The sequence below is a fragment of the Nycticebus coucang genome, chromosome 14, assembly GCF_027406575.1.
Source record: "Nycticebus coucang isolate mNycCou1 chromosome 14, mNycCou1.pri, whole genome shotgun sequence".
Lineage (NCBI taxonomy): Eukaryota > Metazoa > Chordata > Mammalia > Primates > Lorisidae > Nycticebus > Nycticebus coucang.
In genome coordinates, this window is record NC_069793.1 from 93,934,133 (window position 1) to 93,955,755 (window position 21,623).

The window sequence follows — 21,623 nt, forward strand, 5'->3', positions numbered from 1 at the left end:
ACTTTTTTTTTTTTTTTTGAGACAGAGTCTTGCTGTGTTATCCTGGGTAGAGTGCCATGGTGTCACTCACAGCTGACAGCAACCTCAAACTCTTTGAGCTCAAGCAATCCTCTTGCCTCAGCCTCCTGAATAGCTGGGACTATACGCATATGCCACCACCCAGCTAGTTTTTCTGTTTTCAGTAGCGATTGGGTCTTGCTTTTGCTCGGGCTGATCTCAAATTCCTGAGCTCAGGCCATCCACCCACGTAAGCCTCCCAGAGTACTAGGATTACAAGTGTGAGCCCCTGTAGGCAGCCTGGACATCTTGATTTAAGCCAGTGAGAACCTTCCTGGAGAGCCCAGTCGCGCAGGACCTGCCTCCCTGATGGATAGAACTGTTAACTAGTAAGTGGGTGTTGTAGTGGTTTGTCACTACTGCAGTAACAGCAGCTAAAACTGCTGGCACATTGGCACAAATCAAGGTTGGGGAACCAGGCTATTAAGTAATTGTCTATTTTTTGTCTCTATCCACTCACTGGTAGCTAGAGATTCCAGAGTCACTTAAGAATGACCTTGATGGAGGAGTGGTATATTTATTCATTTTATTAAATGTCAGACTTTGAGTACAAGTCATTTTAATATTTTGAAGGATGAAATGAAATAACCATAAAGCACTTCTGTTGAAGTATAACAGTTGCCTCAAGGAAAAGAAGTCATGTGATGGTTGTGATTTACACTAGCTGATTTTTTCCCCGAAGATCATCTTTCCTTGAAAGAAAGAGAAATCATGGTTATTTAGAAATACATGTTATATTTTGAGTATTCGGCATTTTTCTCAAAAATGAATGAAATGAGCTTATCGCTTCAAGGAAAATAACTCACATTATTTGTTGCCAATGATAAAATTCAAGCTTTTGTGCAAAATTTGGAATTTGGGGCCTCTACTCTCCCCGCCAGGAGGCGCCGGCTTGGTGTGACTGCCCTGAGTTGGTCCCTGTGTCCGTGTTCCGCGGCGCCCCAGTACCGCACTCTTGGGGTTCAGGGCAGCCCGGCTCCGGGCCTTTCTCCCGGCAGCATTCAGCACCGCGCCTCGCAAAGCCTAGAAGGTTTAATTAAAATGCTCTTGTTTGACCCAGTCCCTGTTAAGCTAAAGGCCATGGACCCTGTCTCAGGGTCTTGTCCATCTAATTGCATGGAATCTGTGAAGCCCAGAAAGTACCGGGCCATTTACTGTACACCACTGCCTGGTAAGCTCTTTCAGAGCCCGGGGCCTGCCCGGAATGCAGAAGGCGCAGGTGGGCCTGGTGGGGAGCAAGCGGAGCTCACCACCTGCGGCTGGTGGGTCACCCCGAGAGCCCCGCCTGGGCTGACCAGGCGCCTCCCACCCGCAGGTGGAGAAGCCTCACCCCTCCGCGGGCGTCCCCACCCCTAGAGCCCCGCCTGGGCTGAGCAGGCTGCCTCATGCCCGCAGGTGGAGAAGCCTCACCCCATCCCTCCATGGGCATCCCCACCCCGAGAGCCTCCCCGGGCTGAGCAGGGACCTCCCCGCCCGCAGGTGGAGAAGCCTCACCCCTTCCCTCCGCAGGTTGGCAGCCCCTGGACGTGCCCATGTGGGTGCAGGCGGTGACGTCCGCTGCCCTCGCCCAACTCAAGGTCTTGCCTGTCACATAACCCTGGTGCAGCCGGTCCCATTCATGCACACGAGGCTCCTCCAGCAGCCTCTCATGGTCTCCTTGTCGGAGCAGATGAAAATTTAAACAGTAGTCTGCAAGTACCTATAACTGAATCATAGGAGAAGCCTGTCTTACAGAAAAAAATTAGCATAGAACCTGGGATGGAACCATGGAGGACAGATTATTTTCCTGAAGAAATGTCACCCCCTTCTCAGAAATCCAAAAACTCCTTAATGAATATTACAAGAAACTTTATTCTCAGAAATATGAAAATCTGAAGGAAATTGACTGTTACTTGGAAGCACATCACCTTCTAAGACTTAACCAGAATCAAGTGGAAATGTTGAACAGGCCCATATCAAGTTCAGAAATAACATCAACCATACAAAACCTCCCCAAAAAGAAAAGCCCGGGGCCAGATGGTTTTACGTCAGAATTCTACCAAACCTTTAAAGAGGAATTAGTATCTATATTACTCAACCTGTTCCAAAAGGTAGAAAAAGAAGGAAGACTACCCAACACGTTCTATGAAGCAAACATCATCCTGATCCCCAAACCAGTAAAAGACCCAACAAGAAAAGAAAATTATAGACCAATATCACTAATGAATATAGATGCAAAAATATTCAACAAGAGCCTAACAAACAGAATCCAGCAACATATCAAACAAATCATACATCATGACCAAGTCGGTTTTATCCCAGGGTCTCAAGGCTAGTTCAATACATGTAAATCTATAAATGTAATTCAGCACATAAACAAATTAAAAAACAAAGACCATATGATTCTCTCAATTGATGCAGAAAAAGCTTTTGATAACATCCAACATCCCCTTCATGATCAGAACACTTAAGAAAATTGGTATAGAAGGGACATTTCTTAAACTGATAGAGACCATCTACAGCAAACCCACAGCCAATACCATATTGAATGGAGTTAAATTGGAATCATTTCTACTCAGATCAGGAACCAGACAAGGCTGCCCATTGTCTCCATTGCTTTTTAACATTGTAATGGAAGTTTTAACCACCGCAATTAGGGAAGAAAAGGTGATCAAGGGTATCCACATAGGGTCAGAAGAGATCAAACTTTCGCTCTTCGCAGATGATATGATTGTGTATCTGGAAAACACTAGGGACTCTACTACAAAACTCTTAGAAGTGATCAAGGAATACAGCAATGTCTCAGGTTACAAAACCAACATTCATAAATCGGTAGCCTTTACATATACCAACAATAGTCAAATTGAAAAAACAATTAAGGACTCTATCCCATTCACAACAGTGCCAAAAAAGATGAAATATTTGGGAGTTTATATAACAAAGGACGTGAAAGAGCTATATAAAGAAAACTATGAAACTCTAAGAAAAGAGATAGCTGAGAATGTTAACAAATGGAAAAATATATCATGCTTATGGTTGGGAAGAATCAACATTGTTAAAATGTCCATACTACCCAAAGCAATATACAATTTTAATGCAATCCCTATTAAAGCTCCACTGTCATACTTTAAAGATCTTGAAAAAAACAATACTTCATTTTATATGGAATCAGAAAAAACCTCGAATAGTCAAGACATTACTCAAAAATAAAAACAAAGCAGGAGGAATCACGCTACCAGACCTCAGACTATACTACAAATCGATAGTGATCAAAACAGCATGATACTGGCATAAAAACAGAGAAGTAGATGTCTGAAACAGAATAGAAAACCAAGAGATGAATCCAGCTTTACGGTTATTTAATCTTTGACAAACCAATTAAAAACATTCAATGGGGAAAAGATTCCCTATTTAACAAATGGTGCTGGGTGAACTGGCTGGCAACCTATAGAAGACTGAAACTGGACCCACACCTTTTACCATTAACCAAGACAGGCTCTCACTGGATTAAAGATTTAAACCTAAGACATGAAACTATAAAAATACTAGAAGAGAGTGCAGGGAAAACACTTGAAGAAATTGGGTTGGGTGAGTTTTTTATGAGAAGGACCCCCCGGGCAATTGAAGCTGCTTCAAAAATACACTATTAGGACTTGATCAAACTAAAAAGCTTCTGCACAGCCAAGAACACAGGATGTAAAGCAAGCAAACAGCCCTCAGAATGGGAGAAGATATTTGCAGGTTATGTCTCCAACAAAGGTTTAATAACCAGAATCCACAGAGAACTCAAACACATTAGTAAGAAAAGAACAAGGGATCCCATCGTAGGCTGGGCAAGGGACTTTAAGAGAAACTTCTCTAAAGAAGACAGGCACGCGGCCTTCAGACATATGAAAAAATGCTCATCATCTTTAATCATCAGAGAAATGCAAATCAAAACTACTTTGAGATATCATCTAACTCCAGTGAGACTAGCCTATAGCACAAAATCCCAAGACCAGAGATGTTGGCGTGGATGTGGAGAAAAGGGAACACTTTTGCACTGCTGGTGGAATTGCAAATTAATACATTCCTTTTGGAAAGATATGTGGAGAACACTTAGAGATCTAAAAATAGACCTGCCATTCAATCCTGTAATTCCTCTACTGGGCATATACCCAGAAGACCAAAAATCAAATCGTAATAAAGATATTTGTACCAGAATGTTTATTGCAGCCCTATTCATAATTGCTAAGTCATGGAATAAGCCCAAATGCCCATCAATCCATGAATGGATTAATAAATTGTGCTATATGTTCACCATGGAATACTATGCAGCCTTAAAGAAAGACGGAGACCTTACCTCTTTCATGTTTACGTGGATGGAGCTGGAACATATTCTTCTTAGTAAAGTGTCTCAAGAATGGAAGAAAAAGTACCCAATGTACTCACCCTTATTATGAAACTAATCTAGGACCTTCACTTGAAAGCTATAACCCAGTTACAACCTAAGAATAGGGAGAAGGGGGAAAGGGAGGGGAGGGAGGGGGGAGGTAGGTGGAGGGAAGGGGATTAATGGGATTACACCTGCGGTGCATCTTACAAGGGTATATGTGAAACTTAGTGAATGTGGAATGTAAAGGTCTTAGCAAAATAACTAAGAAAATGCCAGGAAGGCTATGTTAACTAGAGTGATGAAAATGTGTCAAACGGTCTATGAACCAAGTGTATGATGCCCCATGATCATACAAATGTACACAGCTATGATTTAATAAAAAAAAAAGGATTATTCTAAAAAAATAAAAAATAAAGAAATGTCACCCCCTTTACTGAATTCAGTATCCGCTCCCCCACAAGCGTTGTGGCAGGGAATCATCCTGCGGTCATAGCGCAGCGGGGAAGAGACCTGTGGAATCCCCAGGTACCCAGGGGAAGCGGAGGGTGCACAGATGTGATTTAACCACACAAGTGTACGCGGACGTGTTCTGTGTGCTTTCAAGTGGGAGCTTTCCACGTACACCTGTGTCGTCGTAATCACATCTGTGCACCCTCCGTACGTGGGAAGGCTGCCCATGGGAGTTTGTGCCGTCTGGTGAGCTAACGAGACATTTCCGGAAACCCTGGAATCAAACCTTTCCAGTGTGCGGACCGTCTGGCCCTGCACAGGAAGCGCCACCTGCTACTCTGGATGCCTCCGTGTCCCGCCTCAACACGACCCCACACTCACCTGGCTCTCTGACCTCCCTCCCAATGCCTGACACAATTTTTACAGATACATTTTAATTTTGATTCAGCTGGTCTGAATCTCTGAATTTATATCGTTCAAAACTTCCATATGGTCAGTGGTAGCTGTTCCGTAATCCTGCCTCTCCTTGCCTTGGGTCAGACCTAAAGATTGTGAACACTGTTTTTTTTTTCCGGGAATGCTAAGCAAACCCTTCTTGTAGATACGTTTAATGTAACGAGTACCAGGGAACATGTAAACTAATGTATCAGTTGTCGGTTTCTCCATGTATCCCCCAAAGAATATCAAAGTAAATGTATTAGAAATACAGTATCCAGCCTGCCAGTCCTTGTCAAGACATTCACCTCTGTGCCCTGCGATCACATTTTATCCTTGACAGCGCAAAGAAGGGTGGTGTCTTTCACCGGTTAGCTAGAGGTGCAGCAAGATTTCAAGCTAGCAGAGTCGACTCTTTAGGGTTCTCACAGACCTTGTCAGCCTGGATTTATCACTTATCTGAATCAAGTTCTTTGTCTCCCTTGTGCCTGCAGCGCACACGGAGGTCTTTGCCACCATTTGGAGATGAGCCAGAGCTTTTGGTTTAGATGGGTGATGTGTCCCCCAGTTCAAGGGATGGATACTGTGCTTTCCTAGCCTGGAGAGGAGCAGGGGGGAGCCAGGGAGGCAAAGGAGGAAGCCGGCCACTCCTCCTGGACTAGGGACTGTTGGTGAGATTTCAACATTTGGGTAGCTGTGCGGTGCACTGCCAGAGCGTCAGTCTCTTGCGCGTGCTTAGCCGTGCAGAACTGTGCTGCAAAGCCAAATACCAGTGGGGTCATCCATGCAACTACTTCCATTCCTACGATGTCCCTAATAGCAGAGGATCAGGCAGTAGGGAGTCCACAAAAACATTTGCTTATGAAAGGTGAAGAATCTTCTGGGTAAGAGTATGGATCGTCTTTCTTTTATCCAAACCTTCGTAACAGCTTTGTTGTAAACAGGGAAATACTGGGTGGGACTTGTATTCCCCCATCAAATTAATCACACAGATTTTATACAAAAATTCTTCTGTGTGAGCTGTAAGGTACCAAACTGGCTGTCATTTGTGTTCATGACACATATCATAAAGAAGCATCTGCTAATGCTTTAGTAGATTCATTGGATTAAGCCCTGAGTGACACTATTTATAAATATGATTAGTTGTAAAGCACACATACTTCTATTTTGGAAATTTCTGAAAAACACAGGAAACCAGAGATCAGGGATATACACATACACATATTATATATATGTAGCTAAATATATATATATTGCTATAAAATATGTAATGTATATAAATATATTATATATAAAATATATATTATATATAATATAAAAAATGTATTTTATATATATATATAAAATTATTATATATATATTCCCAAAAGTTTACTGGTAGAGCTGGCAATTACTGGTACCACTGTCAAGTATCAGGACAAACTGAAAATAATGATTCATGTTTATGATGAAAATAAATATCACCATTATTGGGGCAAGTTTTTCTTTTCTTTCTTTTTTTTTTACAGACAGAGTCTCACCTTATCACCCTAGGTAGAGTGCCGTGGCATCACACCTCACAGCAACCTCCAACTCCTGGGTTTAGGTGACTCTCTTGCCTCACCCTCCCCAGCAGCTGGGCCACAGGCGCCCGCCAGCTATTTTTTTGTTGAAGTTTGGCTGGGGCTGGGTTCGAACCCACTACCCTCGGTATGGGGGCTGGGGCCCTACCCACTGAGCCACAAGCACCGCCCTAGGGCAAGTTTTTCAAAAGCAGGCTTTTGAGCACCATAGACAATGTCAATAAAAATTGATTTATGCGGGCGGCGCCTGTGGCTCAGTCCGTAGGGCGCCGGCCCCATATACCGAGGGTGACAGGTTCAAACCCGGCCCCAGCCAAACTGCAACCAGAAAATAGCCGGGCGTTGTGGCGGGCACCTGTAGTCCCAGCTACTTGGGAGGCTGAGGCAAGAGAATCACTGAAGCCCAGGAGTTGGAGGTTGCTGTGAGCTGTGTGAGGCCACGGCACCTCTACTGAGGGCCATAAAGTAAGACTCTGTCTCTAAAAAAAAAAAAAAAAAAAAAAAAAAAATTGATTTATGCACAGAAATGCTATTGGTCTTGAATTTGAAGAAAGTGGATAACAGTGGTTACATGTAGGTGCATATAACCAAATGGTCTTTCATCCCTTCTTAAAGAATGGAGAAGAGAGAAGAAAGGAACTTCAATTGAAATCATTTCCACTCAGATTAGGAACCAGACAACCCATTGTCTCCACTGCTCTTTAACATTGTAATGGAAGTTTTAGCCATCGCAATTAGGGAAGAAAAGGCGATCAAGGGTATCCACATAGGGTCAGAAGAGATCAAACTTTTGCTCTCCACAGATGAATATGATTGTATATCTGGAAAACACCAGGGATTCTACTACAAAACTCTTAGAAGTGATCAAGGAATACAGCAGCGTCTCAGGTTACAAAATCAACATTCATAAATTGGTAGCCTTTATATATACCAACAATAGTCAAGCTGAAAAAACAGTTAAGGACTCTATTCCATTCACAGTAGTGCTAAAGAAGATGAAATATATGGGAGTTTATATAACAAAGGATGCGAAAGATCTATATAAAGAGAACTATGAAACTCTAAGAAAAGAAATAGCTGAGAATGTTAACAAATGGAAGAACATACCATGCTCATGGCTGGGAAGAATCAACATTGTTAAAATGTCCATACTACCCAAAGCAATATACAATTTTAATGCAATCCCTATTAAAGCTCCACTGTCATACTTTAAAGATCTTGAAAAAAACAATACTTCATTTTATATGGAATCAGAAAAAACCTCGAATAGCCAAGACATTACTCAAAAATAAAAACAAAGCAGGAGGAATCATGCTACCAGACCTCAGACTATACTACAAATCGATAGTGATCAAAACAGCATGGTACTGGCACAAAAACAGAGAGGTAGACGTATGGAACAGAATAGAGAACCAAGAGATGAATCCAGCTACTTACCATTATTTGATCTTTGACAAGCCAATTAAAAACATTCCATGGGGAAAAGATTCCCTATTTAACAAATGGTGCTGGGTGAGCTGGCTGGCAACCTGTAGAAGACTGAAAATGGACCCACACCTTTCACCATTAACTGAGATAGACTCTCACTGGATTAAAGATTTAAACTTAAGACATGAAACTATAAAAATACTAGAAGAGAGTACAGGAAAAACCCTTGAAGAAATCAGTCTGGGCGAGTATTTTATGAGGAGGACCTCCCGGGCATTTGAAGCAGCTTCAAAAATACACTACTGGGACCTGATCAAACTAAAAAGCTTCTACACAGCCAAGAACACAGTAAGTAAAGCAAGCAAACAGCCCTCAGAATGGGAGAAGATATTTGCAGGTTATGTCTCCGACAAAGGTTTAATAACCAGAATCCACAGAGAACTCAAACGTATAAGCAAGAAAAGAACAAGTGATCCCATCGCAGGCTGGGACTTGAAGAGAAACTTCTCTGAAGAAGACAGGCGCACGGCCTACAGACATATGAAAAAATGCTCAGCATCTTTAATCATCAGAGAAATGCAAATCAAAACTACTTTGAGATATCATCTAACTCCAGTAAGATTAGCCCGTATCACAAAATCCCAAGACCAGAGATGTTGGCGTGGATGTGGAGAAAAGGGAACACTTCTACACTGCTGGTGGGAATGCAGATTAATACATTCCTTTTGGAAAGATGTTTGGAGAACACTTAGAGATCTACAAATAAATCTGCCATTCAATCCTATAATTCCTCTACTAGGTATATACCCAGAAGACCAAAAATCACATTATGACAAAGATATTTATACCAGAATGTTTATTGCAGCCCAATTCATAATTGCTAAGTGATGGAAAAAGCCCAAGTGCCCATCGATCCACGAATGGATTAATAAATTGTGGTACATGTACACCATGGAATATTATGCAGCCTTAAAGAAAGATGGAGACTTCACCTCTTTCATGTTTACATGGATGGAGCTGGAACATATTCTTCTTAGTAAAGTATCTCAAGAATGTAAGAAAAAATATCCAGTGTACTCAGCCCTACTATGAAACTAATTTATGGCTTTCATATGAAAGCTATAACCCAGTTATAACCTAAGAATATGGGGAAGGGGGAGAGGGATGGCAGGGATGGGGGAGTATGGGTGGAGGGAGGGTGATTGGTGGGATTACACCTGCGGTGCATCTTACAAGGGTACATGTGAAACTTAGTAAATGTAGAATATAAATGTCTTAACACAGTAATTAAGAAAATGAGAGGAAGGCTATGTTAACTAGTGTGATGAAAATTGTCAAACGGTCTATAAAACCAGTGTATAGTGCCCCATGATCGCATTAATGTACACAGCTATGATTTGATTAAAAAAAAAAAAAAAAAGAAGAAAGGATCTTCAAACATTCATCCCAGCCACAGCTCAGGATCCAATACAACTTTAACTGGGAGGAATACACTGCTTTACACTGTTTAAGTGTTTTTAAAACACCAGCAAATGAGTGATTCCAGAGGCCTGGGAATTGTGTGGGGAGCTTGCTTTGATGATGCTATGTTAATAAAAATTGTAGGGACTGTGTACCCGAAGAGTCCCACTCATCAGCCCTATAAACCAACTGAAAGGAGATGGAGTTGAGAAATTTATTATCTTGGTAATTGGTTTTAATTTTTTTTTGGAGACAGAGTCTCATTATGTTGCTCTCGGTAGGGCGCTGTGACATCATAGCTCACAGCAACCTCAAACTCTTGGGCTTAAGCAATTCTCTTGCCTCAACCTCGCAACTGGGACAACAGGTGCCTGCCACAACACCCAGCTGTTTTGTTTTTTTTTTTATTAAATCATAACTGTATACATTGATATGATCATGGGGCATCATACACTTGCTTCATAGACCATTTGACACATTTTTATCACAGTGGTTAACATAGCTTTTCCGGCGTTATCTCAGTTACTGTGCCAAAACCTTTACATTCTACATCTACCAAGTTTCGCAAATACCCCTGTAAGATGCACCACAGGTGTGATCCCACCGATGCCCCTCCCTCTACCCACCCCCCCCTTTCCGACTTCCCCCTATTGTTAAGTTGTAACTGGGTTATAGCTTTCATGTGAGAGCCCCAAATTAGTTTCATAGTAGGGCTGAGTACATTGGGTACTTTTTCTTCCATTCTTGAGATACTTTACTAAGAAGAGTATGTTCCAGCTCCATCCATGTAAACATGAAAGAGGTAAAGTCTCCATCTTTCTTTAAGGCTGCATAGTATTCCATGGTATACATATACCACAATTTATTAATCCATTCGTGGATCGATGGGCACTTGGGCTTTTTCCATGACTTAGCTATTATGAATTGGGCTGCAATAAACATTCTGGTACAAATATCTTTGTTATGTTGTGATTTTTGGTCTTCTGGGTATATGCCCAGCAGAGGAATTACAGGATTGAATGGCAGATCTATTTTTAGATCTCTGAGTGTTCTCCATATATCTTTCCAAAAGGAATGTATTAATTTGCATTCCCACCAGCAGTGCAGAAGTGTTCCCTTTTCTCCGCAACCACGCCAACATCTCTGGTCTTGAGATTTTGTGATATAGGCTAGTCTCATTGGAGTTAGATAATATCTCAAGGTAGTTTTGATTTGCATTTCTCTGATGATTAAAGATGATGAGCATTTTTTCATATGTCTGAAGGCCGTGCGCCTGTCTTCTTCAGAGAAGTTTCTCTTCAAATCCCTTGCCCAGCCTGCGATGGGATCCCTTGTTTTTTTCTTGCTGATGCGTTTGAGTTCTCTGTGGATTCTGGTTATTAAACCTTTGTCAGAGATATACCCTGCAAGTATCTTCTCCCATTCTGAGGGCTGTCTGCTTGCTTTGCTTACTGTGTTCTTAGCTGTGCAGAACCTTTTTAGTTTGATCAAGTCCCAGTAGTGTATTTTTGAAGCTGCTTCAATTGCCCGGGGGGTTCTCCTCATGAAATACTCACCCAGACCAATTTCTTCAAGGGTTTTCCCTGCATTCTCCTCTAGTATTTTTATAGTTTCATGTTTTAAGTTTAAATCTTTAATCCAATGAGAGTCTATCTTAGTTAATGGTGAAAGGTGTGGGTCCAATTTCAGTCTTCTGCAGGTTGCCAGCCAGTTCACCCAGCACCATTTGTTAAATAGGGAATCTTTTCCCCACTGAATGTTTTTAATTGGCTTGTCAAAAATCAAATAGCGGTAAGTAGCTGGATTCATCTCTTGGTTCTTTATTCTGTTCCAGATATCTACTTCTCTGTTTTTGTGCCAATACCATGCTGTTTTGATCACTATCGATTTGTAGTAAAGTCTGAGGTCTGGTAGTGTGATTCCTCCTGTTTTGTTTTTATTTCTGAGTAATGTCTTGGCTATTCGAGGTTTTTTTCTGATTCCATATAAAACGAAGTAATGTTTTTTCAAGATCTTTAAAATATGACAGTGGAGCTTTAATAGGGAGTGCGTTGAAATTACATATTGCTTTGGGTAGTATGGACATTTTGATAATGTTGATTCTTCCTAGCCATGAGCATGGTATGTTTTTCCATTTGTTAACATTTTCAGCTATTTCTTTTCTTAGAGTTTCATAGTTCTCTTTATAGAGATCTTTTGTTAGGTGAATTCCCAAATATTTCATCTTCTTTGGCACTACTGTGAATGGAATAGAGTCCTTAACTGCTTTTTCAACTTGACTGTTGTTGGTGTATATAAAGGCTACCGATTTATGGATGTTGATTTTGTAACCTGAGACGCTGCTGTATTCCTTGATCACTTCTAGGAGTTTTGTAGTAGAGTCCCTAGTGTTTTCCAGATACACAATCATATCATCTGCGAAGAGCGAAAGTTTGATCTCTTCTGACCCTATATGGATACCCTTGATCGCCTTTTCTTCCCTAATTGCGGTGGCTAAAACTTCCATTACAATGTTGAAAAGCAATGGAGACAATGGGCAGCCTTGTCTGGTTCCTGATCTGAGTGGAAATGATTCCAATTTAACTCCATTCAATATGATATTGGCTGTGGGTTTGCTGTAGATGGCCTCTATCAGTTTAAGAAAAGTCCCTTCTAGACCAATTTTCTTGAGTGTTCTGATCATGAAGGGATGCTGGATATTATCAAAAGCTTTTTCTGCATCAATTGAGAGAATCATACAGTCTTTGTTTTTTAATTTGTTTATGTGCTGAATTACATTTATAGATTTACGTATATTGAACCAGCCTTGAGACCCTGGGATAAAACCAACTTGGTCATGATGTATAATTTGTTTGATGTGTTGCTGGATTCTGTTTGTTAGGATCTTGTTGAATATTTTTGCATCTATATTCATTAGTGAAATTGGTCTATAATTTTCTTTTCTTGTTGGGTCTTTTCCTGCTTTGGGGATCAGGGTGATGTTTGCTTCACAGAACGTGTTGGGTAGTCTTCCTTCTTTTTATACATTTTGGAACAGGTTGAGTAATATAGGTACTAATTCCTCTTTAAAGGTTTGGTAGAATTCTGACGTGAAACCATCTGGTCCCGGGCTTTTCTTTTTAGGGAGGTTTTGTATAGTTGATGCTATTTCTGAACTTGATATGGGTCTGTTCAACATTTCCACTTGATTCTGGTTAAGTCTTGGATGGTCCAGCTGTTTTTTGGTTGCAGTTGTCATTGTTGTTTAGCAGGCCTGGGCTGGCTTGAACCTGCCAGCTTTGGTGTATGTGGCTGGCACCCTACTCACTGAGGTACGGGCACTGAGCTTGATTTTTTTTTTTTAATCACTGCAGAATTTGGTTAAAACATTAAAACATCCCGATCGGGCTATTTTTTCTTCAGTTTTGTAAGATATGAATTGGGATAAAAAAAAAAAGGCTCTTTGAAAAGTAGATATTATCTGTATTATAAATGCTTAGTCACATTCATGCCAAAGGGTTCATTTCTTGAAATAGTTGTTCCACAACACACAGACTCAAGATGGAACGCAAGGAACCTTTTTGTTACAATGGAAATAACTTGTTTGTGTGTGTTCCAGCCCGTATAGAAGGGGGGAAAGAGGATGACAAGGGATAGAACTGATCTTTGAATCAACTTTGAGTCTGAGTTAACAGAAAGCTTTAAGAGTGCTCATGAAATTTGATGCATTTGCTATGGCATATTTAAATGTTGTTCAAGAGCTCAAGCAAGACCCTGCAAAGACTCTTAATGCTGTTTAGTTTGCTTAGGTTACGGTAACAGGTAATCAGCAAAGATCCATTTCAATTTTGGAAAAACAACCCAGAGAAGCCATTCTCTACTCCCATGGTGGTCTTTAGGCTCTTGTTGCCAATTGGCCATTACCAAATCTTTCTTTCATGTATATATATATGTGTGTGTATACACACACACACATATATATATGTTTAGCTGTTAGTGTGGAAGACCTCAAATATAAGATGCCCTTGAATGTGTGGTTTTAATCATGTGCCGTGTTACTATCAATGGTGATTTTAATTGCAATATTTTACACTGATGAGAATGACAAGTAAACATGAAGTTGGTGTCTCATAAGTTTTTGTTTGTTATAGAGTTTCTTCAATTATTACCCAGGTGTCATCTTAGAGAAGTCAGAACTAAATTGCAATCTATCATACTTCATTATTTTAAAAAGTAAATCTATATTATAAATGGGCATTAACATTCTAAATAATTTTGTTTGGAGAATATGTTAGCAACATAGCTATGTTCAACTAAGGAAATGCTAAATACACACATATTTCAAGAGCCTTGGAACAGAATTATAGGAGAACACTATATGTATATGTTTATTGTATTAAACACCCATCTGCACTATCAGTATTGCATTAATGTGGAATTTGAAAGACTATATTGCTGATACTATACTACGTATATCTGCATATCATTCCTGATTAGATTGTTTTAAAGACAATCTTAAAGATGTAAGGTTTGAAAATAATTGGGTTTGAAAATACATAGTTGTCTTGAGGGAATTGCTGTCATACATGAAGTTGCTCAGAGTTGTCTTTATTCTCTTGGTCAAGGTTAATGTCTAAGTACTTGCAAATTCATCTAAACAATACATTACAAAGCCATTTTACATGCAGTAAACGAGGGCTACAACAATATTGTTTTCCACAAACTAGCACTTTTTCTTCTGTTATGTACTTGGTGTTAGAGAGTAAAAATAATCTTTCTGTTTAGCATCTCTTAAACCATACCTGCAAGTATAGCAGGATTATTAACATTTACAGTACGTTAATACTTGTATAAACTATGCGGAAATTTTCAATGCAGTGTAATTTATTTTATAAGCTAATAAGACTGAAAGGGTAAAGGTTTTGAGCATGTATTAGTATACCTGAATACTATGCTGAGACATGTTGGTAATCCTTATTACTAAAGATGTGAATGTTTAATGTACCTTCTCTGTACTCTGTAGTCCAGTGGGAATTCAGAAATGATATTCTATCATGTCAAACTGGGAACATAAATTTGTACTGTACAGTCCTCGTATACTATATACAGTATGCAATATATGTATCATATACTTGTTAATAAAAAAGCAGATAGAGGGAAGGAGGGACGGGGGGCGGGGCCTTGGTGCGGGCCACACCACCTTCTGGGGGCAAGACATGATTGCAAGAGGGACTTTACCTAGCAAATGTAATCAGTGTAACCTGGTTTATTGTACCCTCAATGAATCCCCAACAATAAAAAAAAAAAATCAGAATATTAAAAAAATTGATTTTGGAAAACTTGAATTCCGTACTATAAGTTCGATAGCCTACCTATGCATAAGCACTTTTTCTTATGAGATCCCTGGCATATTAATGAAACTGACTTTTTTGATATTGTACAATGATCTTTAAAGCTTAGTGTACCAACATTTTCTAATGACGAAGGCATGATGTCTCAAAATTATATGTGGATCAAAGATTCATTCAAAGTGCATGATAACCAACGTATGTTATTGTAGCTGAGCATGAAATATTCATTAATCTAATTCCAGGATCCAAATTTCAACTGTCCTTTAAGAAACTACCACTTATGGAGTTTTAATATAGTATCAAAAAATATTCAAAATTATCTGAAAGGCTATTAAAATTCTCCTCCCTTTTCAAACTTCATACCTTTATGAGGCCAGATTTTCTCCACAGACTGCAAACAAAACAACATCTCGGAATAGAGGGAATGCAGAAACAGACAGAGGACCCACCTCTCTTCGGAGCCAGGCCTGAAAGAGATTTGCAGAAATGTAAAACAATGCCACTTTTCTCATCCAATTTGTTTTTGTTTTCAGAAATACAATAAATAAAATTATTTAAATAAAATGTTATTTATGTTAACAATTAATGGGCTTATTTTTATTTTTAAGTAGATGAATATTTCAAAGATTTCTTAGTTTTAATTTCTTTCTTTCTTTTCTTTTTTATTTTTTTGTCTTTGAGACAGAGTCTTACTTTGTCACCCTTGGTAGAATGCCATAGTGTCACAGCTCATAGCAACCTCAAACTCTTGGGCTCAGGCTTGCTGCCTGTAGTTCAAGCAGCTAGGTTGCCAGCCACATACACCAGAGCTGGCCGGTTCGAATCCAGCCCGGGCCCACCAAACAACGACAACTACAACCAAAAAGTAGCCAGGCATTGTGCCGGGTGCCTGTAGTCCCAGCTACTTGGGAGCCTGAGTCAAGATAATCACTTGAGCCCAAGAGTTGGAGGTTGCTGTGAGCTATGATGCCACAGAGTAACATCTTGAGACTCTGTCTCAAACAAACAAACAAACAAACAAACAAAAAAAGTCTTGGGCTCAAGTGATCCTCTTGCCTCAGCCTCCTAAGTAGCTGGGACTATAGGTGCCAGCCCTCCCCATAAGGGCCAGCTATTTTTTTTGTGTGTGTGTGTGGTTTTTGGCCCGGGCTGGATTTGAACCCATCACCTCTGGCATATGGGGCTGGTGCCCTACTCCTTTGAGCCACAGGCAAGGCCCCAATGTCTGGCTATTTTTAGAGACAGGGTCTCACTCTGGCTCAGGCTAGTCTTGAAATCCTGAGCTCAAGCAATCCACTGCCTTGGCCTACTAGAGTGCTAGGATTACAGGGGTGAGCCACCACTCCTGGCTCTTAGTTTTAATTTCAATTACATCAAATGTTGATGAAATAACCCATAGAAACAAAAGTGGTTCTACAATTACTATTACTGTGTCCTTGTGTAAGTTATTTACTCTTGGAGATTCTTTTTTCTTCTTTATTGTAAGCTTCATGAGAATAGTGTCTCTATTTGTCTTGTTTTCTGCTTTATGCCTAATTTTGCATATATAGCAGTAAGATACACAGAATCTCTGTCCTCATGGGCCTATTCTATTCTATTAAGACAGTCACAACTCTGTCACCCTGGACAGGGTGCTGTAGTGTCATCATAGCACACAGCAAACTCTTTTCAGCTCAAGAGATCCTCTTGTCTCAGCCTCCCAGTAGCTGGGACTATAGGTATCTCCCCAGGATGCCCAGCTCATTTTTCTATTTTTAGTAGATATAGGGTCTCACTCTTGTTCAGACTGGTCTTGAACTTGTGATCTCAAGCAATCCATGTGCTTCGGCCTGTCAGATAGGCGGGAACCACTGCTCCTGGCTTCTTAAGGGTTTACATGTCAAAAGGAGCTTTCATGTTTCTTGAGATTTGGGTGAAACTTGACTCAGACACAGTTTCTTAGCTTGTGGAAGTGAAAAGCCACTCAAGAGTTCTAAAAGTTCCTGGAATGATGATGTTCTTATGCTCGCATCTGCTTTCTAGACTCATGTTCCTGTATGTTTTGCCTTTTTATTTACCATGGCAGGCATATGGTAAATAAAAAGACAATACATATAGGAAAATTCAGTGTTGCCCTGGGTAGACTGCAGAGGTATTATCACAGCTTGATGCAACCTCAAACTCCTAGGCCCTAGTGATCCTCATATCTCAGCCTCTCATATAGCTGGAACCTCATGCCTGCTCCACCACTCCTGGCTAGTTTCTCTATTTTTTGTAGAGAAGGGTGTCTCACTTGTACTCAGGCTGGTCTTGAACTCTTGAGCTCAAGTGATTCTCCAGCCTCGTCCTCCCATAGTGCTAGGATTATAGGGGTGAGCCACTGTACTGGGCCAGATTCAGCTTTTTCACACATTCCCACCAAAATATCTCTCACAGACCAAGAACTTGGTAGGAAAGGGAGATTTTCCTGAAGATGTGGGAAGGGTTATAATGCCCAATGTAGAGTAAGTGGTTCTGTATCCACAGTAGCCACTTTGCTTTCAAAATTCTCATCTACCTAGTCCTTGGGTTCTTGTTTGGATTTTTTTTCACACCAGTAGCCAATAATCTCACCTGTTTGGATTTTTTCCCCAGACAGTGGCCAAAATTCCATCTTCCACCTCTTGGATATTTCATGAGAATTTAAAGTTATTTCCCTTTATCATTTAGAGTAGTTCAGCTTTTTTTAGTTCCCATCCCCAAATCTTGAATCAAGTTGCTCAACAGATAAAGGTACTCTTTAGCTCTAAAAGAATACAGTTTTAGAGGAAGTCTGTGATTATTGCATACAAATAAAAGAATCTATATATGTTTCTTTACCCTAGGATGATGCTCAAATCAGTGCTGAGATGATGAAGACTAGAGTAAAAACTGTGATGTCGGGACTGTGTCCCAAGGGCCTAGTTCAGTACCTGGCATATAGTAGCATGCAGTAAATACTTGTAGAAGAGAATTATTGAGCTGAATCTTTGATGAATTTTGGGATAAATGACTAGTAGTTTAGTAGTTTATAGTGCTGATATAGGGCAGAAAATGATGAAGCCTGTTTTCCTCAGTTCTTATGATCTCATCTGCTTTCTAGACTCACGTTCCTATGTGTTTTGCCTTTTTATTTACCATGGCGGGCATGGTAGCACTTGTTATAAAACTAACAAGTATCATTGTATATTTTGGCTATTTAAAAATATGGCTTGGGTAATGACTGTAATGAAAAAATGGTGATTAATTTTTTTCTGAAATTACTAACAGGATTAAACAATCAAACTAATAAGGAATGAACCAGCGCAGAAATGAGCGGAGATTGAGAAAGAAAATTAACATTCCTCATCAGCCTGTCTAAAAAACAATTTTAGGCTCAGCGCCTGCAGCTCAAGTGGCTAAGACACCAGCCACATACACGGGAGCTGGCGGGTTGGAATCCATCCCGGGCCCACCCAACAACAATGACAACTGCAACCAAAAAAAGGCCGGGCGTTGTGGCGGGCGCCTGGGATCCCAGCTGCTTGGGAGGCTGAGGCAGGAGAGTCGCCTGAGCCCCAAAGTTGGAGGTTGCTGTGAGCTGTGACGCCACCGCACTCCACCCAGGGCGACAGCTCGAGACTCTGTCTCCAAAAAAAAAGATAAAATAAAAATAAATAAAATATAAAAAGCAACTTTAAAATAGCGATCTCTTAATTTCCTCAGTGCAAACTAGGCTGTGAGATAAGATTTCCCCATTTTACAGGTGCGGAACTTGAGCTGACGGAGTGGTTTGTTAACAGTGCGCGTGGAGGAGGACCAGAACCTAATTTTCCTACATCCAGGTCACGCTGCTGCACGAGAAGGATACACGTATCTCTCCTGATAAAGAGCTATAAAAATAAAATAAGTAAGAAGAAAAGTCACGTTCAGGGAGCAAACAAACTCATCAGAACCTTTACAATCGATTACCACGGAGAGCAACTACAGAGCTCCGAGACGGTCGATCGGCTCCGAGCGCTTTGCGTGCGCGTGCTCGAGACGGCTGTGATCCCTGCGCGCGGCCGGCGACGCCGCCGTGACGCTCTGTCGCCATAGCGACCGCCCCTGGCAACCGCGAAGCTCCGCGTTCTCGCTGGCGGGCGGGCGGGCGGGCGGTCGGGCCGTCGGGCTCTGGCTTTGAGTAGAGCCGCGCTCTTCCCTTCCCTTCTCTCTGGCCTGGTTTCTTCTTCTTTCCTTCCTTCCCCCCCTCCTCGTTCCCCTTACCCCATCATGGCGGGTGGGGCCGCCGACGTTCGGAAGCTCTTCATCTTCACGACTACCCAGAATTACTTCGGGCTAATGTCGGAACCCTGGGACCAGCCCTTGCTCTACAACTGTCTTGAAATCAACAACTTCTTGGACGACGGCAATCAGATGCTCCTCAGGGTCCAGCGATCCGACGTCGGCATCTCCTTTTCCAACACGGTACGTACGGTTCCTTGCAGCCCTGTCCGGTCTCCATTCACGTCCCAGGCCCAGCCGGAGGGAAAGTCGGGTCCCTCTTCAGTCTTAACCCCGCGCATCTCCGCCTCCCCTGCGCTGGCCGGCGGTGCGTCGGCGTCGTGCTCTGGGAGGCTGCGGCGGGTGCATGGCCTGAGCTCAGGAGTTGAAGACCAGCCGGAGCCAGAGTGAGACCCCGTCTCTACAAAATACCCGGGCGTTGTGGCGGGCGCCTGTACTCCCAGCTACTCGGGAGGCTGAAGCAAGAGAATCGTTTGAGCCCAGGATTTGGAGGTTGCTGTGAGCTGTGACGCCACCGCACTGTACTGAGGGCGACAAAGTCAGACTCTGTCTCAAAAAAAAGAAAGAAAATATCGTTTCCAAGGTTGCATCCCACCTGACCGAAGGAAGTTCTCATTCCAGGCACCTGGATAGACACAATTACATTCTTTTCTTTTAAAAAAGTACAGATGGGTTAAAAGTAAAGTTAATTTTGAAACTAGCTGGCCTTGTGGCTGGCGCTCGTAGTCCCAGCTACTTGGGAGGCTGGGGCAAGAGGATCGCTTGAGCCGAAGAATTGGAGGTTGCTGTGACCTATGACGCCACGACACTCTACCTGGGGACTGAGTGAGACTCCGTCTCAGAAAAACACACATTTTGTTTTTTTCCTCTTTTCCCTTTTGCGGTTCTTTGAGACAAATTTTAGTATATCTTTTTTGGGTTATATACTGATTTTGATATTGCCCGGAGGAAGATAAGTTAGAAATTCAAATCTTTTTTTTTTTACATATGCACGTGTTTATTAGGTTTCCACTTTTGCCTTCATAGAATTAAAAAGGCTTAAAATTTAATAACAACAATGTTTAAGATAAGGACTGGAAACAAAAACCTCATAAAGAACGAACGACAATAAATGCATTCAGAAAAGAAAAAGACGATTGCTGCATCGAAATATTAAGCAATAATAATAATGCAAAGAAAGTAACATTCACATTGTCAAATAAGATTATGTCTATTATGGAATGCTTTGAGGTTCAGTATGGAGTCAAAATGAAGTTTGTACACCAAAAACGTATTCAAAATGAAGTTTGAATACGTTTTTGGTGTACAACATGTGATGTATTGATTTTTTTCCCATTGTGGTGCTCCCTCCACTGGCAGGCTTGCTTAAAAATGGTTGCATTTGCAATCAGAACATATGTATACACTTGTGTGTATTTATATGTGTGCGTATGTATCTCAAAGTAAAACACGAAAAAAAAATGCTGGACGCATTAAAGGGGCTCAGTAAATGGCTGAAAGTTAACAAATCATAGGCATATTTTCAGCCTCTTTCTCGTATGTTCACCTGTATTCCTAGATCTTGCAGAGTATTTGGCACTCAGCAAGCGTTCAGTACACTTTTGTAGGATGATTGAATCATTCACCTCTTTCACTATAAATCTTTATTGTTTGGTTTAATTCAGTTCTATTGTTAATTTTGAACTCAGTATATGTGAGGCATTTTGCCAGGTTTAGTGGGTTTACACAGATTTTTAAAAAGAATGAATAATTATAATGCACATTTATTTTCACTTTACAGTCTGTTATGCACTCTTTTATATGTAAGATTATTAGTGCATTTAATACCCACAACAATACTGTAAGACAGGTTTTTGTTCCTATTTTATTTGCTGAGGAAATTAAGGCACAAAGGTTACATTTTAAGTGTTAACGATTTTCTTTTTCTAATAGGGGTTGTAATCCAGGATAGGGCCCCCTGCTTTCTACCTTCCAGAGCCAAACTCCAGTGGCCTAGGAGGACATATACTCAATAAATTATAAAATCAGGACACAGTGTTGTAAATGTAACTAAAAGTTCATAAAGAATGCAGTGGAAAAATAGGGAAGGGTTTAAATTTGTGAAAATGTCTTGGGTATTAAAAGTTAAAATTATAACTTTTTTTTGTTTTAAGTTAAAAGATATTAGTAGAGTCCAACAATGTATCTGTTATTTTTAGTCACATAGGACACTATAGGTTTTTAGTCATACTTGAAAATATTTTGTTTTGCCTTAAAGTGTACTTTAGATATCTGAGAGTCAGCATA

General features: G+C 40.8%; 1 protein-coding gene and 1 long non-coding RNA gene across 3 annotated transcripts in view; one reads left to right on the forward strand and one right to left on the reverse strand.

The window, feature by feature from the left end:
* Positions 1-887: 887 nt before the first annotated feature.
* Positions 888-15,549, reverse strand: LOC128565970 (uncharacterized). The gene is made up of 3 exons (XR_008374361.1): positions 15,441-15,549; positions 1,552-1,762; positions 888-1,080 (listed from the first exon to the last, which is right to left on the reverse strand). It is a non-coding gene; the product is annotated as an uncharacterized LOC128565970 (long non-coding RNA).
* A 3,675-nt stretch (positions 15,550-19,224) lies between these two features.
* The window catches only part of DYNC2H1 (dynein cytoplasmic 2 heavy chain 1), a 306,843-nt gene continuing 304,444 nt past the window's right edge, over positions 19,225-21,623 (forward strand). For both annotated transcript variants that reach the window (XM_053562839.1, XM_053562840.1), the window contains exon 1: positions 19,225-19,520. In XM_053562839.1, the coding sequence (XP_053418814.1) occupies positions 19,326-19,520 (195 nt within the window). In that variant the 5' untranslated portion in view covers positions 19,225-19,325. The remainder of the gene's footprint in view (positions 19,521-21,623) is intronic.